Source organism: Microtus pennsylvanicus, chromosome 7, assembly GCF_037038515.1.
Source record: "Microtus pennsylvanicus isolate mMicPen1 chromosome 7, mMicPen1.hap1, whole genome shotgun sequence".
NCBI lineage: Eukaryota > Metazoa > Chordata > Mammalia > Rodentia > Cricetidae > Microtus > Microtus pennsylvanicus.
In genome coordinates this window covers 857,107-877,241 of record NC_134585.1, presented here as the reverse complement: position 1 = coordinate 877,241, position 20,135 = coordinate 857,107, and the positions used below count along the sequence as shown (strand labels likewise).

Sequence of the window (20,135 nt, the reverse complement as noted above, 5' to 3'; positions counted from 1 at the left end):
TAAGTTTTGGCACTGGGACTGCCTCCTAGCTCTGAGCTCTTTGGCATAGTGGTTAACAGGGCCAAGCCTGTGTGTGTGAAATAGCACATTTAAATGGCGGATTCCATTGCCCCCAAATTGTTGGTCACCTAGTTATAGGATTCTAGAACCTGAACTTTGACCTGGATAATTCACGTTTTTGAGTTTATACCTCGTGTCTTACATAGAACACAAAGAGGAGTCTTTTGTAGTCAGTCAGTGGGGTTGGCCTCTCAGGTTATGGTGACCTAGAAACAGGACTGAACAGTTAGCATGGATTTTGGTTGTTCTGACCCAAGCATTAGTTCAGTAGAGCATTGGTTAGGTTTTCAGTACTCTGGTTTCAACAATTCTGGTGGTTACAGGCCGTTTTAATGCAACAGAAAGCCGTAACCTTTGTTCCCCCCAATTTTTTGTATAGTTTTATGAAACCATTTCGATGTGAGTTGTAGTTACGAAACTCTAAATATTGTAGCATCTATTGCTGGAAAGCAGAGGTTTTCCTAAACTATACTGTGAAACTATCACTAAGTGCCATTGAGATTATTTCCATTTAAATCTTTCTTGATAGTCCCTGAAGGGTTGTTATAACTGTTTTGAAGCCAGATTCCAGGCTAGGTTTATCTTTTGTGCTTGCTTGCTGTTACTGTGATCTTTTTTAGTTTTTATTTCTCTCTCTCTCTCTCTCTCTCTCTCTCTCTTTGTGCACAGCTCGCAGGAATGGGCTCCTCCCTTTTATCTTGGGGATCCTAGTTGTCAGTCTTGGCAGCAGATGCCTTTACCTCCACGCCATCTCGCTGTCTCTACCCTGGTCTTTTTAAAAGACCAGTGGATCTGTGGATGCCCCAGTTCTGGATTTGTCTGATGTTTCCCCGTGGTGTGGTTTAACCTGGTGTTAGTAGCACCTTCTCTGTGATAACTTAGTGCAGCGTTTTTCAAAATTGCCTGTGTTTTCTATAAACTGAAAGTTAAATCTGAAGGCTTGATTACGGTCACTGAAGTCAAATATATTTTTGGCAAGAAAGCTTCATGGATGATAGTGTTTGTTTTCACTTAACTTTATTTCCTGTGTGTTTGTTATTTTGCCTGTAATTTTGTTGGCACACCATATGTCTGGAGAGGCAGGTTGTCACATTCCCTGGAACTGGAGCAACACACTGTTGTGAGCTGCCATATGGGTGCTAGGAATATCGAACCTGGACCTCCAGAAGAGCAGCAAGGTTTTTAACAACTGAGGCGCCTCTCCAGCCCCAGGTGATGGTGCTCACCAGCCTGTGCCAGATTGTTCCTGTTTAGTGATGACCGGTTTGGTTGCTTGGTTAAGGTAACCAAGCACTGGGTCTCTCCTAAAGTGAGGCCATAGGAAATAATTCACTGTGGCATTGTAGGGACTGCCCCAAACAGGTCACCTAATGGCCTTGACGTCTGGTGATGTTTGGGTTGTTATAGCGCAGCTGCTGAGTTCTTATTGTGTCCCCACTCCCCTGAAGCCCCAAGGGGGCCTCACTGATTCTAAACAATACTAATCAGGTGCTGTCTTGGCTACGTCTCAGTGTCTGATTCTGTTAACCCTTCTGCAGCGATTTCCCAGTGATCTGTAAGCCCTGCGGTGTTAACTATAATGGACAGCTTAGTTTTCATTCAGCTTAAAAGATCTAAAGACCCACTGGGCCCAGCGTGAACTGGTTTAATGTGGGCTCTCGTGCTGAGGGCGTCATATTTTATGTGAAAAAGAGAACTCGTAGCTGAGATCTTCCTAGGAAATTGTAAATTCTGTCCTTAGAGCTACCCCCTTCTCTCCAGCAAACAAACAAAAATAACAGAAAGCTGGCCTGGCTTTTAAACTTCCAGGCCATTCTATAAGTGGCCAGAAAAGGCGTTGGGAGCCCCACAGTTCCATTTCCTTTTCTATTGTCAAGCCTGCTGCAGTGTGTTAAACTGAGAACACTGGTCGGCCCTCAAAAGCAAACCAAGGGATTAGCTCAGACACCGTTAACACCGTTAACATTTCTGCTAACATTCTGGGGACTTGATCCATCTTAATTTGCCAGTTGAATTTCATTTCAAGTTGGTATGTACTTTTTTTAATTTATTATATTTTTTTAAAGAGCCACACAGGTCTAAACCAGGGTGTTTTGGTTCATATTCTCCGCAGTATAATCCTTATGTTTGTATAGTTCTGTCCCCTGCGGAGCACGCTTATGTGTCTTCACACCAGATCCCTAGGGAATCAACATTGCATTGTCTCCGTGGGCCATGTGGGCTGCAGTTATTATGTCTGTGTATGTCTGTGTGTTTACCATCTCTGAGCTCTGTAAAGTCTGCCGAGCTCTGTTGATGCTCTCGCTGTACCCATTAGTGCTGGCGTCGCTGTCCCAGCGCTGTAAAACCTGTGTCCGTAGCAGAGCCAGCTTCCCTGCCCAGCATCGACATTGTGTACCATAAGCGAGGCAGGACCCTGCCTTCCTGGTGCCCCTTCCAGCTTCCCTGCCCAGCACGGGCATTGTGTACCATAAGCGAGGCAGGACCCTGCCTTCCTGGTGCCCCTTCCAGCTTCCCTGCCCAGCACGGGCATTGTGTACCATAAGCGAGGCAGGACCCTGCCTTCCTGGTGCCACTTCCAGCTTCCCTGCCCAGCACTGACATTGTGTACCATAAGCGAGGCAGGACCCTGCCTTCCTGGTGCCACTTCCAGCTTCCCTGCCCAGCACGGGCATTGTGTACCATAAGTGAGGCAGGACCCTGCCTTCCTGGTGCCCCTTCCAGCTTCCCTGCCCAGCACGGGCATTGTGTACCATAAGCGAGGCAGGACCCTGCCTTCCTGGTGCCACTTCCAGCTTCCGCTCCTAGGATTCATCCAGAGGACCGAGGAGCCAGGCATCTGGGTTCTCTCCCTGACTTCCTTCTAGGAACCAGACCTATGCTTAGTGTTCCCAACAGAATTCTTCTGTATCGCCTGCTTAGAATCCCCGGTCGGCCTCTCTCTCTCTTTCCATTTTATGGATAAACTGAGGTTCAGAATACTCAAATGACTTCGGTTGTCACAGGGGTAGGAAGAAGGCTGAAGCTGTGAAGGCTGAGCTTCTGTGTCCCTAGAAAGGCCTTGCCTGCACAGCCCAGAACGGCCACAGAGGATTCCTCCCTTCCTGGCTCCCTTGTGATCTCAGCTTGGACAATCCTGGGAAGGGTGCCTCTCTTCTCCTTTTGCTGAGTCTGCTCTTGATTTCAGGTCTGGTCTCTGAGGAAGACAAACCCCCTACCAGGGAACAGAGATCGCCCCGCCCCCAAGCTAAGGGCACAATGGCAGCCTCTGCCCCCTTGAGGAGCCTGGAGGAGGAGGTGACCTGCTCCATCTGCCTGGATTATCTGCGGGACCCGGTGACCATCGACTGTGGCCATGTCTTCTGCCGCAGCTGCACAGGTGATATCCGCCCCATATCCGGGAGCCGCCCAGTCTGTCCGCTCTGCAAGAAGCCCTTCAAGAAGGAGAACATCCGGCCCGTGTGGCAGCTCGCCAGTCTGGTGGAGAACATTGAGCGGCTGAAGGTGGACTCTGGCAGGCAGCCGGGAGAGCTGGCCCGAGAGCCGCAGGACATGAAGCTGTGTGAGCGGCACCAGGAAAAGCTGCACTACTACTGTGAAGACGACGGCAAGCTGCTGTGTGTGATGTGCCGCGAGTCCCGCGAGCACAGACCCCACACGGCCGTCCTGGTGGAGAAGGCTGCCCTGCCTCACAGAGTGAGTCCCCAGGCCTGAGACGAGGGCCGTTCTGTCTGGTGTCCTGCCTGCCACAGCTCAGGGCACTAATCTCTCTCCACTGCTTGTCTTTCCCCAGGAGAAAATCCTGAACCACCTGAACACCCTAAGGAGAGACAGAGAAAAAATTCAGGGCTTTCAGGCCAAGGGAGAAGCTGATATTCTGGCTGCGCTGGTACGTGGAAGTCATGGCTGAGAGGCGATGCGTGTTCCAGGGAGGGACCAGGAAGGTGGGAAGTGTTTCTAGGAGTGCTTTGAAAGTATGGGTGCTAGGCTGGCTTCAGGCCAGCTGGAGCTAGCACAAATACGGGGAAGGTTGGCCTGCCCTGACCCTGCAGGAGCTGAGGAACCTGACTTGGTGCTGTAAGGGTGAAGATGTGATTTCCTGAGTAGAGAAGCAGCTAGGGGTGTTTGGGAGGGGGTGCCAGCTTCAGGGCAGAGGAAAGGGACAAGGATGGTCTGAGCAGCCCTGACTGAGGCTGTCTAGGACAGTATGGAAGACTGGTAGGTAGCATATTGTGTGTTCTTGCTTAGACAGGTCTGGAGGGACAGCTGATAGGCGGGTCCAGTCCTGGGGGAGTGTGTGTGTTGGGAAAATGGGCAGTGGAGGGGTTCTGGGGTCAGGCCTAGCAGTGTGTGGTCAGGCCGTGAAGAGAGAGTAAAGGTAGAGAGAACTCAAGTCCACAAAGGACCTCTAGGACCTGGTGTGCTTGGACACCTCATCTACCAAGAGGGACTGAGGACTCAGGGAGACTCCAGCCACAGGACAGGACTTGGTCCCTGGACTCGCAGTCCAGCCCCACATGGGAGGGATAGGTGCAGGTAGTGTGTACAGAGTAGGAGAGATGCTGGAGGGGAAAAGATAGAGCATAGACGTCATCCCTCGCAGAGCTTCCTGAAAGAGGGAGGCATTTGGATACTATCTAGAAGGGTGAAGTGTCATCAGTGGGACACACTGGCTACCTTTTGCTCCAGGACACGCTGGTCAGCTAGAACAGGCTGTGACAGCCGTCAGGCAGGGTTGGCTTTGAGAGCAGTGGAGGAAATAGGCTGATTGATAAGTGGTAAGGAGAAGAGAGTAGAGCAGGAGCACCCCGTGACTTTCTACTCAAGGACTAGGAGTCCCCAGAGGATCGAGTGGGCCCCAGTTCCTATGACACACACATACCCACCCCTTGCCCTTGCAGACGAAGCTGCAGGAGCAGAGGCAGTACATCGTGGCGGAGTTTAAGCAAGGCCACCAGTTTCTAAAGAAGCGGGAGCAGCACCTGCTAGACCAGCTGGCCACCCTGGAGCAGCTCCTCACTGAGGGCAGAGAGAAGTTCAAGACCCGGGGCGTCAGTGAGCTTGGCCGGTTGACTCTTGTCATCTCCGAGCTGGAGGGCAAGGCACGGCAGCCTGCTGCGGAGCTAATGCAGGTGAGAGGGCCAGGGCCCGAGTGGGAGACAGGGTAGGGCCTGGGCTGCCACTCTTACCTGGCTTTTGAGGAAATTCCTCCTCCTGGGTCCTCAGTTTTACTGTCTAAAATAAATAAATGGGTATGGTAGTCTTATCCTCCTTGTCTACCCCACACGAGCTTAAACACTGACCTGGTATCACTTTAGAAAATCATCATCATCTACAAAAAGTGTCTAAGAAACCTTAAAGTGTCTTAGAACTGAAGGTCTCTGTTATCATCTTCCTTCCACCAAGTCCGCCTTGTAACAAGACAGTGTTTTTGAGACTGTCTTACTATTTCCTAGAATCTGTCCTGAAATTAAAGGAAATCCTCTGTAGGCAGAGACTGCTCATTTGTTTCCCAGCTGCCCAGACCCAAATAATAACACAGAAACAATATTAATTACAGCACTGTTTGACCAATCATTTAGGCATATTTTTAGCTAACTCTTACATCTTAAATTAACCCATTTCTATCAATCTGTGCATTGCCACGAGACTGTGGCCTGTCATCTGGCGGCTGGCATCTTTCTCTTTCAGCAGCTATGTGGAGTCTCCCTGACTTTGTCTGCTTTCTCTCTAAATCTCTGTTCAGATTTCCTGCCTGTCTTTACTCTGCTAAACCATTGGCCAAATCAGCTTCTTTAATAACCAATGGTAATAAAACATATTAATAGCATACAGAGGTAATCCCACATCAGTCTTCCTGTCTCAGCCTTCTGAGTGCTGGGATTATAGATGTGGCTGAGGTAGGTACTTAGTGGTAGATGTCTTATATGGCTCTGGAGATGAGACAAGGTTGAGCTGTGGCTGCCAGGATCCTCCACGGGAGGCCAGGTGAAGAAGGAAGATAGATGGGAGGTTTCTTGTGGACACTGGGGCATCCTCCTAGAGAACAGATTGACAGGTATGAGAGGTGCCTCAGGACACGCAGGGAGAGCAGCCTGTCAGATTGCACTGGTACACCTCTTCCTCCTTCCCTTATAAGCCAGGAAAGGGGCCATCTGCTCGGTTCCTCTGACTCTGTGGTTTGAGGTAATGACCCTTTCCGCCAGCGGAGACACACAAAGGTCTCTAGGAAACTGGATTCCAGGCCAACGGCAAGGCACATCAGTAGCCGGGGGCGAGAGACAGTGACGCCAGTCCCTAACACAGGCTGCAAAAACAGGAGGCCTCTCTTTGTGGCACACTGAGCCTCAGGTAAAAGGGCTGGCTAGTCCAAGCCCTGGGGCAGATTAGAAATGAGGTCCAATTTAGCCAGGGTATCCGGCCCCCAGGCTTTGTACTTTGTCTCTTTGTCCCAGGTTCCCCTGTCTCCTTCCTGTGTACCTAAGATAGGCATTGCCTCTTCTCTAGATTTCTTTAGACTCTAGGTCACTTGCCTCCTTTCCCTTGTTCCACTCAGGAGCACACCAGGCTCCCAGCAGCCCGTCCATGTGTGGTGTGTAAATATGAGTTGTGAGTGGAGCAGCTGAGTGTGCTGGAGTGTGTCACCAGGGTGTCTGTCTAGAGAGTATTTCCCCTGATCCACCCTAGGGTGTACCTCGGGGCTCTGCCCCCGAAACTCCCATGGTTGAGAGTGCTGAGGAGGGAACATAGGGGTTTCTGTTTAAGAACACAGCACAGGATGCTGGTGTTAGCAGATTTTGTCTGTATTTGGGTTTCCCCGGAGCAGAGCCCCTCAACCTTCTGGAACAAGTCCTTAACCGCCACAGTTTGACGATTGCATTTGTTTTCCAAATTGTACCTCCCCGAGAAGCCAGCCTGCCCTCTGCCCATCCCCCTTCACTCTCTGACTCCCCTAGAACCTGTCACTAACACAATATGATGTTATATATATTTTTGTGTTGATTTTTTTCTTCTTCTCTTGTCGGCTTTCCTCTGCTAGGATGCCTGCTCTACACAGGTAGGGATGTCTCTTTTTTTTATTGCTACTTCACTTCATACTTATAAGATCAGTGCTTGCCTGGCACAAGGAATCACTTAGCAAAGGTTTGTGGAGTGAAAGGAAGGTGAAAATCAATCAACACAGAGAACGGTGGAGGCTTCAGGCTCAGCAAAGCAACATCTCACGAGATGTTCCCACCCGCGCTGTCCTGCGTGTCTCCCCTCATGCAGACAGCATCACCGTCTTCCTCCTGCACAAGGTGCCTGTCCTTAGTGATCCTCGGCCAGCATATCCACTGGGTTGCTCTAGAACAGTCATGGGATGCCCAGCTTCTCTCTTGTGTCCCCTGCTGCCGTCTCCAGCTCCCTGTTCCACAGCGGCCACCAGGGTGACCTCCCCTGTTCCCATCACCTCCTACCACCACTTGCCAAGGAGCAGCCAACTGACTGGCCACCTAGGGTCTCTGCTAGCTGCTGCCCAATCGCTTGTATAGAGAAGTTCCTTTCTGTCTTCGTAGCAGTTCAGAGGGGTGAGTCTAGAGACATCCATGAGGTCGTCCAAGACTTGGTTTATTTGCCGCTGTCTAGTCTTGGGGTATTATTCTCAGCCGTGCAATCGCTGTTCAAAGTTCAGCCAATGAGAGGAAAGGAACTAGAAAGCGATTTTTTTTTTTAAAGAGCAAGAAGTCTTGGTCTCCCCCCCCCTCCCCCCCCCCCCCCCGCGTCCCATTGGGACTTAGTCATATGACCAGACTTCATTGTAGGGAATGTGGGAAATGTAGTTTCTTCACTGGTCACATATGCCAGAACTTAAGGAGTTTAGTATTACAAAGAAGAGAAAGGACATATAACATGGCTTAGCAGGTAAAGGCACTTGCTACCAAGCCTGGTCACCTGCGATCAACCCACAGAACCCACATGGTGGAAGGAGACCGACTCCCCCAAGTTGTCCTTTGACCTCCACATACATACATTGCGGTATCTCTCTCTCTCTCTCTCTCTCTCTCTCTCTCTCTCTCTCTCACACACACACACACACACACACACACACACACACACGTTTAAAAACGGGGAGGGGGATGGGTGCTAGGGATAGTTGCCGTTTATCCCAGTGTGCGTAGAGTAAAATTCGCCACCGTCACCTCATCCTGCCTGCTGTGATCTGGCCCTGCCTCCTCTCTGAATCCTTTCCCATTTCTTATCAGTCTGCACCTGGCCAGTACTTTATCATTCTTCAAACCTTAGCTGGAGTGTCTCCTTGGAGCCAGGTCACTTGCCACCTCTGGTTATTTCTGCCCTTGTTGTTGCTCATTTTATTTTATTATGTGTGTATGGGTGTTTTTACATCAGTGTATGTCTGTACACACTTGTATGCTTGGTGCCTGTGGAAGCCAGAAGAAGGCATTGGGTTCCCTGAACCTGGAGTTGTAGATGGTAGTGAGCTGCATGTGGGTGCTGAGAATCGAACCTGGATCCTCTGGAAGAGCAGCCAGTGCTCTTAACCACTGAGCCATCTCTCCAGCCCCTCTTGACTGTCGGCTCCCTAGGGGAGGAAGCCATGTATATTTTGTGTGCTGTTGTGTGCCTGCCTGCTATATGGTGTTGACTTATGGATGCAGTTCTACTTAATTCACTTTGGTGCTTGCATTTTCTTCCTTTGCAGGACAGCAAGGACTTTGCCAACAGGTAAGAGTTTCCTTTGCCCATTGTTACTCTCCTGTTTCTGTGGCCATGGTCCGTGTAAATGATGGGGAGTGATAGGCAAGGCAGCCCTTGTTTCATCCCACAGCCTGTAAGAAAGCGTAGTCTTGGGGTTGGAGAAATGGCTCAGAGGTTAAAAGCATTGACTGTTCCTCCAGGGGTCCTGAGTTCAATTCCCAGCAACCACATACTGACTCCCAACCATCTGTAATGAAATCTGGTGCCCTCTTCTGACTGCAGGAAAGCATGCAGACAGAGCACTGTATACATAATAAATAAAATAAATCTTAAAAAAGAAAGAAAGTGTAGCCTTTGAAGCCTAGAGGCTGTTCTTTCCCCATCCGACTAGGCTCACTGTCTTCACCTGAAGCCCAGCGGGAGAGTCCAAGCATGGCTCTGTAGACAGAGTGCTCACTTGTGGGATCTGCTGGTGGCCTTATGTCCTGGTTTTGTCTTTAACCAGCTTTTCTGTCTCTTGATTAGGGATAATCAAGACTTTCCTGCTTGCTTTATAATTGTCACAGGCACTGACAGAGTAGCAAGAAGAGCCAAATGACCAGGTTGTTGTCTGCCATGTTTTCAGGTACCCACGGAAGAAGTTCTGGATTGGGAAAGCCATCCCTCACATGGTTAGGAGGAAGGCAGGAGAATTCTCAGATAAACTTCTCTCTCTGCAGCGAGGCCTGAGGCAGTTCCAGGGTAAGCACTGGGGACAGCACCAGGCTTGGAGGTTTCCTGGCTTCTCACGTCCATATTCTCCCATCTCATCCTTCCAAGGAGCTCTAGCATCTGTATCTTCTCTCTTTGGGCTCTCCAGTGGAACCCTGTCCAGTAATTAATACCAAGTAAGAAATAGGTTCATGAGTTTGCTAGTCTGCAGCTTATTTCTATCTTCCTTTTCCTCCTTAGGCAAGCTGCTGAGAGACTTGGAGTATAAGACGGGTGAGTATACAAAACACTCCCCGCTGTGGAATCCCCTCTGGTATCGCCCAAAGGTGCCGTGCCTTGCATTTCTGGTTACTGTGTAGTCTACAGTATTGGTGGTGCTTTGACATCACAGGTCCTACTTCTAGTCCTTCTCCTCTACCTGACCACGTGGTCCTTGAACAGCTGTGGAAGTGTAAGGCCAGAGGTGCGTGCTGAGTGCCTCTAGGGGACACCCTTCACAGTACTCTTCGGGTTGTGCAGCGAGGCAGCGCTGACACTGTGGACAGTGGTTGCCCCTTCCCAGCCCGCCATTGACACTATTCCTTCCTCCCTTTCCCACAGTGAGTGTCACCCTGGACCCACAGTCGGCTAGCGGGTACCTGCAGCTCTCACAAGACTGGAAGTGTGTGACCTATACCAGCCAGTACCAGAGTGATTGCCTGCACCCCCAACAGTTTGACTGTGAGCCAGGGGTGTTGGGCAGCAAGGGCTTCACCTGGGGCAAGGTGTACTGGGAAGTGGAGTTGGAACGGGAAGGCTGGTCAGAGGATGAGGAGGAGGGGGAAGAAGAAGAAGAAGGGGAAGAGGAGGAAGAAGATGAGGAGGCTGGCTATGGGGATGGATATGAAGACTGGGAAACAGATGAGGATGAGGAATCACTAGGGGAGGAAGAGGAGGAGGAAGAGGAAGAGGAGGAGGAAGTTCTGGAAAGCTGCATGGTGGGAGTGGCCAAAGACTCTATGAAGAGGAAAGGGGACCTGTCCCTGCGGCCAGAGGATGGTGTGTGGGCCCTTCGGCTCTCCTCCTCAGGCATCTGGGCCAACACGAGCCCCGAGGCCCAGCTCTTCCCAGTGCTGCGGCCCCGGAGAGTGGGCATTGCCCTGGATTATGAAGGGGGCACCGTGACGTTCACCAATGCAGAGTCACAGGAACTCATTTACACCTTCACGGCCACCTTCACCCGGCGTCTGGTTCCCTTCCTGTGGCTCAAGTGGCCAGGAACACGCCTCACGCTGAGACCCTGAATTCCAGAATCTGCCTAGGCTACACAACAGAATCTGCAGTTCTCTGAGATTCAAGGACTCTTGAGATGAAGAAGGTTGCCTGGATCCCATACCTCTGGAAGCTTCCTTTCTGTGGGATCCCAAAGCTGTGTGATGGAGGAACTTTCTTGGCCTGAGCAGGAGGAGGAGGAGAGTTGAGGGGCATCACGTCCATTCGCACCCATGTCCCCACTGCCATGGCCACGCTCTCTCAGCCCTGTCACTCCGTCTGTATTTCTTGTTCTAACTTCTCACCCCCCTGCCCATTTCCTCTGGGATCTCCTGCTCTGAAGACCAAATGACCCCCTCCCTCCTGAGCATCCATTTGTCTTGACTCTGTTCTCTGTTGAGTGGGGGCAGCATCAGCATCATTTTCTGGTTCAGTTGTCCAGTGCTACTAGGTATTGAGTGACATCTGAAACCTTTTTGCTGTCCTCAAACTTGAGGTTCCTCTTCCCAAACCGTTCTTGCCTACCTTCCCTGGCTTCTTAACCTCACTTTTCCTACCCCACTAGAGTTAAGTATCTGAAGAAAAGAGAATGAACGTTGTCCAGACCCACTCAAGTTTCCAAGGCTGTGTGAGTTTGTGTCCTGAGTGCTGGTGGATCATCCCCTGGTGTAGTTAGCAGAGCTCATGGCCTCCAAACCCAGAGCTGAGCAGGTGGGACTCCCCAGGCCATCTGTGTCTCCGAAAGCATCTAGGTACCGTGACTCAGGCAGCAACTGTGGTTAATAAATTACCTCTGCAGAGTCGTCCTTGTGAAGGGAGTTCCCACAGCAATCCCAACATCTCGCTCTTGATCAGTGATCTACGAACACTGAGGTCAGAACTACTCCTGCCTCGGGGTCTCCAGCTAGTGTCTCTGGACAGCTTTAAGTCTGTTGCTGGCACCAAGTAGTGTCCAGAGTCACTGTCTTAGGAGCTGGACTGGAGAGGGAAGACAGGATCACGAGGAATCTACTGTGAGGGGTCTTACTGTGAGGGGCGTGCGTGCCGTGTCCCCTGCTGAACCAACACCAGCACCTTTGTTCAGTCACCACCGTCCACAGTTAGCCAACACGATGCCCCTCTTTTTATCCTTAAACATTCCACATTTCCTCTTCCTGTCCAACTGTTCAGCTCCTCTTTGCTCTTGAGAGACTGCTCCCAGACACTCAGTCTTGGTGACCGCAGAGTCACCGCTGTCTCAAGACGGAACACTTTGTATCACCTGCTGCCTGAGCCACGAGTAACGCCCGGTGGCTCCCTCGCCACCTTTTACTTCCTGGAATTAATCATCTTCTCTTCCTCTTAATTCATTTCTTGTGTCTTTATGACTAAATAAGCTACAAGTTCTTTTCAATGGTGGTCAGAAATCAAGACAGTCCTCAGGTGCTGTCTCCAGCTTTATCTTGATGCCTCTGAAGTGACCTTGAACCTGAGCCATTGATCGCCCCCTCTGTGCACAGCTTTTTAGATCCCCTTTAGTTATTAGACTGGGAAGTTCTGGGATTTTCCCCCCAAGGCCTCTAGCCCAGGCTAGCCACAGTCTCCTTAGGTGGCTCAAGATGGTCCTTAATCTTACAGCCTCTATCTTCTAAATTCTGAGGTTTCAGGTAGGTGCCACTATGCCTAGTTTATACAGTGCAGGGGACTGAACCCAGGGTCTCATGCATCTTAGGCAAGCTCTTCCTCAGCTGATCCCCAGCCATGGTCCTGGTTCTGGGCCCTGTGTTTCCTCTCCCCGTTTACTGTGTTTTGTTCACACATTATCTAAAACTTCCTGAGGTGAGTGTGGAAGTTGAATTTTTTTTTTTTAAATCTTCAGTATCTGGAACTGTCTCACTTGTACACTGGAGGGATTCACTATAGGATTATTCAAAATAGTTTTCCTTCAGAATGTCAGAGGATTGCTTCACTGCCTTAAGCTCCTGTCTGTCGTTCAGCATTCCCATGGGGCACTCTGCCTCGTGATCTTTCTCAGTGGCCCGTTTCTGTATCTTTACTCCATGTACTAGCACGTTACACTCTGAATGGTACATTTGAATGCTCACACGCGTGCGTGCACACACACATGGAACTTATATACATACATAAAATTAAAGGGACTGGACAGGATCTCAATATGTAACCCTCCATAGCCTGGAACTCACTATGTAGACATGGCTGGCCTCAGACTCTGGGTGAGATTTAAAGGCTTATACGCTGCTGCACCTAGGGAAAGGAAAAATTGTTTTACAGGCATCTGAGGCAACCTAGAAAAAGGTTTATCTTGGCTCAGAGTTCCGAAGGTGCAGTCCATGATCACCGGTCTCAGCGCTTTTGGCGTCTATCATCAACATATCCTAGCAGGCATGCTTGACAAAGTCACATCTCATCAGTTGGGAGACAGTGAACCAGGCTTCCATAGTCCCCTTCCAGAGCACAGCCCAGTGACCTAAAGACATGCCACCCTGGGAACCAGTCATTTAACAGAGGATCGTTCAGAGGCCGTGACCATCAGAACTGTAGACTCTTGCCTGTCTAGCTCAGAGTTGTCACAATAGATATGTTAGACACAAAACACATAGGCCTGTGGGTACATACTTTATTAAGACATTGAAGACCTGTACAAATGACCTGAAAGGGCTTTGGGGTCCACCCAGAGTTGATGCGGCCCCGAAGCATATCCAATTTTTGTGTCCAAAAGCCACTATAAATTAACGCAAGCCAAACAGAGTCCTGGCTTCCCTATACTGATCACTTTGAAGCTTTTACAGGTTTTTGTTTTTTCCCCTTCTGGATCCGTTGACTCATAGCTTACTGGTGTCTAGGGTGTAGCCTTCCTTGCCTGCCTCTTGCTCTTCACTCGAATAGGACTGCAGGAAGCCGAGTGTACTCAACACAGATTAAAAACCTCTGTACAAGACTCCAAGACAATAAATTCTAATCCCATTTTTGAAGGCTAGCGACAGAGCTGGGTTCCAGGCTGCTGGTATCTCGGCCACACTTCCTGACTCCACCTCGGTCATTCAAAGTCAGGCAGGAACTTGTTTTCCAGGTGAGGTAGGAATAGAGAGGACCATTGGTGCTCTGGTATGGGATGTTTCCAAGGTAGTTCAAGGCCATGTCTGCACAGTGAAGGACAGCTGTGTCCCCCGGTTCAGGACAGGTGGGTGCTGGCCAGCTGGAGCAAGAGCCTCAAGAGCATTCAGTCACTGTCCTTGGTATCTAGGGCCTGCTCGCCCACATCCTGGCCATCTCGGCGCCCACTCCTGTGGTGCAGCTGACATTCAGGCTCGGGTTTGTGGTCTGAGGGTTCAGAGTGACCTCACACACGCACTTCCAGGATGGAGTATCGTCCATGCTGCCTGCTTCTTAGACTTCTATTTCTGGAGGACAGATGTCATATCTCTGCCTGAGAATTTGCTTCTTACTAAAGTAAGGTGGCCAGGCTACAGTGCAGTGCCTGGGACCTCGTAAAAAACACTGAATCTTGAGCCCCACCATAGGCCACCCAAACAAGAGCCTGTATTTTAACCAGGTGTCTGGATGGCGTTTCTACACTAAGTTAAGAAGTAGAGATCAATGTAAGAGCAGGCAGGTGCATGTGGGAACAGTTAAGCTCCAATTTGAAAGTTAATGTTATTTTTGTTCCTCTCCCCTCTCAGCACCTTTTTTGTGGTACTGGGACTTTATGCATTCTAGGCAAGCAAGTTCTAGTAGAAAGTTAGTACAGCCCTAGAGCCCACCCCATCCCCAGAAAGAGTGTCAGTAGCTAAGGCTGGCCTGGAACTAACTCAGAAGCTCAGGCTGACCTCGAACTTGTAGCAGTCAATCTGATTGCCTCTAGTTCTGGGATTGTAGCCGTGTGCCACCACCCCCAGCAAAATGCTGGTTTTTAAAAATTATACAATATTAGTTCAAATTTATGGCGATTGTAGCATAATTCTAGGCAAAACTCGGGGCTTTGTACATATTTTGAATGACTATATAGGTAACTGGCAACATTCATCAATCACTGTGCCCAGTACTGTGCTGAGCTCTTTGTACACATTAATTTATTTAATCCTCGTGGATTCGTAGTGTAGATTGTTATTGTTTACATTTCATGGTGGAGAGAAAAGGCTTAATAGTCCCGAGACCCCAGCAGTCAGGGTCCAGTGAGCACATTTCATTGCTGTGTGTGGTCGTGGGTGCAATGGATAAGTGGGGTAGAGCCCCCTCCCCAGCCCTTGCTGATTACCTGAATCTGTTTCCAAATGGTGCATCAAGTTTTCTGAGGAAAGAAGAAAGATCTGTGAGACTTGCTATCTCTTACAAGTACTTCCAAGGGGAGGGTGTCCTGGCTACCGTGTGAGGGCAAGGACAGGAGAGAAATTGCCTCATTTTCCTGGATTCTCGGCCTAGTGTCTCTATCCTTACTCCCTCAGTAGAGCGGGGTCTTGTGGGAAGTTCTGGGGGAGGAAAGATGCTTAACCCAAGTTATTTGCTGATTTTTGTTTGAGTTTCACTGTGTAGTCCAGGCTGGCCTGAAACTTGAGATCCTCCTGCCTCAGTCTCCCTGGTGCTAACATTACAGGCCTGCTTGGTGATTTGAACCAGGTTTTGAAGATGGGGAAAGATAGAGACAGATGGAAGGGTAGAAGATTCCCTTTACCTGAGAATGTCCTCATCATCTTTGGGAGGCCAAGTATTTTCCTGTGGAGGTTTCGGATCTTCTTAGCAAGATCAGAGGAAATGGCCTCTGGACTCACAAAAGTCTTTGTCTCATACCTGCAAACAAGTTGGAAATCAAACTTAAATTCTACAAATAAAGTACTTCATTTTATTTGTGTGTGTGAAAAGCCCTGGCTCTTGTTCATTTCAGTTCTCATTACTCATTGGCTATGTGACTTAGCCAATCTCCCCTCAGCTCCCCATCACACTGTAAGACTCACTGCGTCCTTCTCGACCCGGTTCTGACATTCTTTGAGAAGCACATTTGGAGACACTTTCAAATGGCCTTAGGTACTAAAACATCAGTAATCTCATGGATTAATGTTAACTTCTTGGAGCTGGACATGCCAAACAGCTGAGTTTGGTGCCCAGCATCTACAGGGTGGCTCACAACAATTCTAGCTTTAGGGGATCTGCCAGCCTCCTCGTTTCCTCTGGCACCAGACACGTACACGGTATGCAGACAAAATGCCCCTACACATAGAATGCAACAGACGTATTTGCAGACAGAATGCCCCTACACATAGATCATTCTAAAGCCACTTATTTCGTTACTTTGAGATAGGGTCTCTGTAACCCAGGCTTGCCTCAAACTCACAATGATCCCTCCACCTCAGCTTCCCAAGTGCTGGGATTAAAGGCATGAGCCACAAGGCCTAGTTTCACCCCATGTGTTTACTGATTTTGAGCTGTTAGTGGAGAGAAGTGGCCACAGTGTGTTTCTGGGTAGCCATCCACAAGGGAACAGATGGATTTCAGTGTCTTCAGGATGTGTATAAAGAAGGCAGGATTAGAGAGGGCCTTACCTGCTCTGGTTGAGTCTGACATCCTACAAAAGAAACACAAAATATGCAGTTAGTTTCCACGTGGCCTTTCCTGTTGGGAATGTTAGGTCCTTCTGTCTTAACATCGGCTGAAAGTTGCTACCCAGAGTGCTGGAGCCCCTTCATTACCTGCTATGCATTTCATTCCTCTCTTGATATTTCCTGACTAGTGTAGACTCTGCACCCAGTTCCTTTGCTCTAACTGATCTGTTCCAGCTGCATCCTTAAATGGGTGCTGCCTCCCGTGATTAAGGGATAGCAGAGACGAGCCTCGATTCCAGGTTGGAACTGAAGGGCAGAATTGTGGTCACCACCACAAAGGCATTGATGGAGCTCTTCGTGCGTGCTGGGCACTGTGCTGAGCACCACACATGGGTCATTTTTTACATGGTTTACAACTCCACGAAAGGACGCTGTTATCACCCCCTGCTTAGAGAAGCTAAGAGACTCACCCAAGTGACATAGTTGGAAGAGCTGACACTAAACTCAAGATTGTCTGATCCTAATCCCAGCACTCGGGAGGCAGAGGCAGGCGGATCTCTGTGAGTTCGAGACCAGCCTGGTCTACAAGAGCTAGTTCCAGGACAGGCTCCAAAACCACAGAGAAACCCTGTCTCGAAAAACAAAACAAAAAAAAACAAAACAAAAAAAAAAAAGATTGTCTGATCCTGGTCATCTTTACAAGGTCCTCATGCATGCCTTGGGAAATTTCCAGTCTTTTGGGCCATAGAAAGCACACCCTCCCCCAGCCCTTCTCAGTGAGATAATCCCCATTTCCTTTTCCTGCCTTTCTCCATCACCTCCCAGTCGCAGCACAGTACCACCCTTGTGGAACTGTCTGCTGTCCCACAGGTGGTAAGATGGTGGAGCGTCTCTCACTTGCAGAAGCTCACTTGCTGGTTGCTGACACTTCTCCTCCAGCTCCTCAACCTGGGCACCCAGGCGGTGGACCTCCTGAGAGACCTTTGTGATGTACTCGTCCCTTTCCTTCCAGATCTGCTGTTCTAGCCCCTCCAGCCTGGTCATCAGGAGGTGCTGCTGGTCCCCAAGCTCCTGCTTCAGCCTTTCAAACGTGGCTTCTACCTGTTGCTTCTTGCCTTCAATCTGCGTCTGTGAGGATATGAGGAGGGACTTAGAACTGGCCTCCAGAAGGATCATCTGTGCACTTATTAGGAGAAAGAAGGAATAAGCAGTTTCAAGACACATTTCTTCAAATAATAACAATGGTAGGAAGCGATAGGTCTCAAGTTGAACTTGCTGGTGATAAGAGCTGTGCTGTTGTCTTAGCCAGGGATTGTAAAGTCATATTCAACTCTTAGAGCCACACTAGACTAAAAAAAAATCATTTTTAATTTTCTTCTCTGTTACTGTGATAAAACATGACAAAAACTAGATTAAGAAGGAAAGGGTTTATTTCATCTTATACTTCCACATCACTCAGGGCAGGAACTCAAACAAGGACCTAGAAACAGAGGCTGTGAAGAAACGCTGCCTACTGGTTTGTTCTCCATGACATGCTCAGCCTTCTGTCTAACCAGCACCACCTGTTCCTGTGTAGGCTGAACCTTCCAACATCAAATATTTCATTAAGAAGATGTCCCATAGACTTGCCATGTACAGCCAGTGCAATGGAAGCATTTTCTCAACTGCTTTCTTTTCCCCTCAGTTCCTCACTTAGGAAGGGTTCTCTCTTCCTCAATGACCCTAGTTTGTGTAAAGTTAACAAAAAACCAACCAGCACACCTACCACATCTTTAGACTCATGTGGAGTAACTGTCCTAACATCTTTCTTTTCTTGAGATATATTTCCTAGGCTGGCCTCAAACTCAATTCATCACGTAGTCAAGGATGACCTTGAGCTTCTGACCCTCCTACCTCTACCACCCAAGTGCTAAAATCTCATCAGAACTGCCATTTTATTCAATACAGGGATTGAGCCTAGGGCTCCATGACTCTAGGCAATCAGTCTTCATACTGAGCTATATATCCAGCCCAACGACAGTAATCTCATAGAGAAAGATTAAGACAAAGGAGAACTGTGATCAGTTACCATCTATGAAGCATGTTTTGATGGAATTTGAGAGATGCTGAAGAGAGCTTTCTGTCTCAACACTCTGCCTCTTTGATCAAAGTATCAGAAATACCTAGTGTGTGTTTTCCTCTTGATAACTGCACCATGAAGGAAATGGTGAGAATCAGCGAAATCTAGCTTCCTAATTCTTCTTCTGTCCTCATGACCTGAACCTAGACACTGATGGACACCCCCATAGGCGTCCCAGGTGAAGGTGATGTTTCCAGTGGATACACTGGGCCAGGAGAGACATGGACACAGGTCAAGAGACCTAAGTTCTAGTCCATTTCATCATGAATTTGGACTTTGCCACATAATGTTAGGAGCTCAGGTTTCCCCTGTATATGAGAAGAATAACATATTTCTTGGCTTCAAAAACATCAGAGCCACCTCCAGCCTCCTTGTCCTGAGACACCAGATGCCTTTGTGAGGCTGCAGGACGATGAATTAGAAAATGCTGAAGTTTTTCTCAGCCCAGTAACAGACTTCCTTAGTCTTTGAAGGAAACTCCTAAGGGAGCAGCCTGAGGATGTAATTCAGTTGGTGCCTAGCATGCACAACCCCCTCGGCTGGATATCCATTAGTCATAAACAGGGTACGGTGACACATGACTGGAATCCCAGCCCCTGGGAGGTGGAAACAGCAAGATCAGCTAAGTAGTGAATTTCAGGCCAATTTAAACGACGTGAGATTCTGTACCTAAACAAAAGAAAGCAAAGGAACAGAAGTGTGGTCTTTACCAGGAGCTCTCGGAGCTTCTGATCTTCCTCGCATTTCCTGTCCTCTATCTTGTCCCGCTCCGTCCTCAGAGCTTCTAACCGACTCCTGAGACGATCCTGTCAGAGAGAGGAAAGCATAGGGAAAGCGGGTCCGTGAAAAAAATCCAACTGGCAAATACCGTGTGCTGTGTTGTGGACTCACCACTGAGGTGCAGAGATTCGAATCCTTGACCTAGACGGTGATCTAGGTCAGGAACAGGACCGTGTGGCACTCAAATGGAAAAGCGTGTAGTGTGTGTGCCAGCAGGGAGACAGGAGCGAAGAGGAGGGCTGAGCGATGTCTTTGGACAGCAAATCTCCATCCCTTTTCCTTCACCCACCCTCGGCAGGCAGGTCTCCATCCTGCCCGCCTGGAAGCAGCAGCTGAGTTCCTTACCCTGTAGGGTTGGATGGCTTCGTCCAGGAACCCCACGGTGTGCGCCTGGTGGGCGGGGCTCTCCCGGCAGAACACGCAGAGCAGCTCCGCGTCGGTCTCGCAGAAGAAATAGATTTTCTCTCCGTGCTCCTCGCAGCAGGTCTCGCCTAGGGCACCCAGGGGCACTGGAGTCACTGCGGCCTGGGTTTGCTTCTCTTCTTCCTCTTGACAGAGCGGGCACAGTAGCTGGGCCCCCATCGGGGTGCGCGGGAGGCAAGGTAGGCAGACGGAGTGTCCGCATGCTATGGTCACCGCATCCTTCAGGGGCCGGGAGCAGGCAGGACAGACTACGTGCTGGAGTCCCCGCAGGGACCTGGTCGAGGGCATCACCGTGCCTTTCCCTGCCCGTCTACACAGTCTTCAGCTTCTGTCCAGTCCAATTTCCTTTCCCTGAAACTGAGTCACTTGTAAGTGCGTCACTGTCACAGAGGCAGAGGAATCCGAGGCTGAACGAAAGGCAGGAATGTCAGCTCAGCAAAGTTACCTGCTCTGCCTCAGGCACGCCCAGAACCCTGGGCCACCACCCAGCAGCTAAGCAGGTCCAAACTCCAGGACGTCTTGACTACCCAGCGTTTCCCAGTGGCAGGCAGGAGACCTAG

At 49.5% G+C, this 20,135-nt stretch overlaps 2 protein-coding genes across 5 annotated transcripts in view; one reads left to right on the top strand and one right to left on the bottom strand.

Moving 5' to 3' along the window:
* Positions 1 to 15,559, top strand: part of Trim26 (tripartite motif containing 26) — a 25,118-nt gene extending 9,559 nt beyond the window's left edge. For 2 of the 4 annotated variants that reach the window (XM_075979234.1, XM_075979235.1), the window contains exons 3-10: positions 3,248 to 3,756; positions 3,854 to 3,949; positions 4,962 to 5,192; positions 7,100 to 7,117; positions 8,762 to 8,784; positions 9,383 to 9,498; positions 9,709 to 9,741; positions 10,069 to 15,559. In XM_075979234.1, coding sequence (XP_075835349.1) covers positions 3,248 to 3,756; positions 3,854 to 3,949; positions 4,962 to 5,192; positions 7,100 to 7,117; positions 8,762 to 8,784; positions 9,383 to 9,498; positions 9,709 to 9,741; positions 10,069 to 10,751 — 1,709 coding nt within the window. In that variant the 3' untranslated portion in view covers positions 10,752 to 15,559. The remainder of the gene's footprint in view (positions 1 to 3,247; positions 3,757 to 3,853; positions 3,950 to 4,961; positions 5,193 to 7,099; positions 7,118 to 8,761; positions 8,785 to 9,382; positions 9,499 to 9,708; positions 9,742 to 10,068) is intronic. The other 2 variants (XM_075979238.1, XM_075979236.1) reach the window with 1 other exon arrangement.
* On the bottom strand, positions 13,989 to 20,135 carry LOC142854141 (E3 ubiquitin-protein ligase TRIM15-like). The gene is made up of 7 exons (XM_075979299.1): positions 19,498 to 20,135; positions 19,083 to 19,178; positions 17,151 to 17,381; positions 16,254 to 16,276; positions 15,389 to 15,504; positions 14,975 to 15,007; positions 13,989 to 14,120 (listed from the first exon to the last, which is right to left on the bottom strand). The coding sequence occupies exons 1-7, from the start codon at positions 19,861 to 19,863 to the stop codon at positions 14,107 to 14,109; spliced, it is 879 nt and encodes a 292-aa protein (XP_075835414.1). The 5' UTR covers positions 19,864 to 20,135; the 3' UTR covers positions 13,989 to 14,106.

What these genes read in the sequence shown, in the direction of transcription:
- LOC142854141 (XM_075979299.1), bottom strand. Translation starts at nt 19,863, where the DNA reads ATGCCCTCGACCAGGTCCCTGCGGGGACTCCAGCACGTAGTCTGTCCT. An exon ending in AAGCCATCCAACCCTACAGG is followed by an intron (nt 19,179 to 19,497) that starts GTAAGGAACTCA and finishes TCTCTCTGACAG; the next exon opens with GATCGTCTCAGGAGTCGGTT. An exon ending in GTCAGACTCAACCAGAGCAG is followed by an intron (nt 15,505 to 16,253) that starts GTAAGGCCCTCT and finishes ACTTGTTTGCAG; the next exon opens with GTATGAGACAAAGACTTTTG.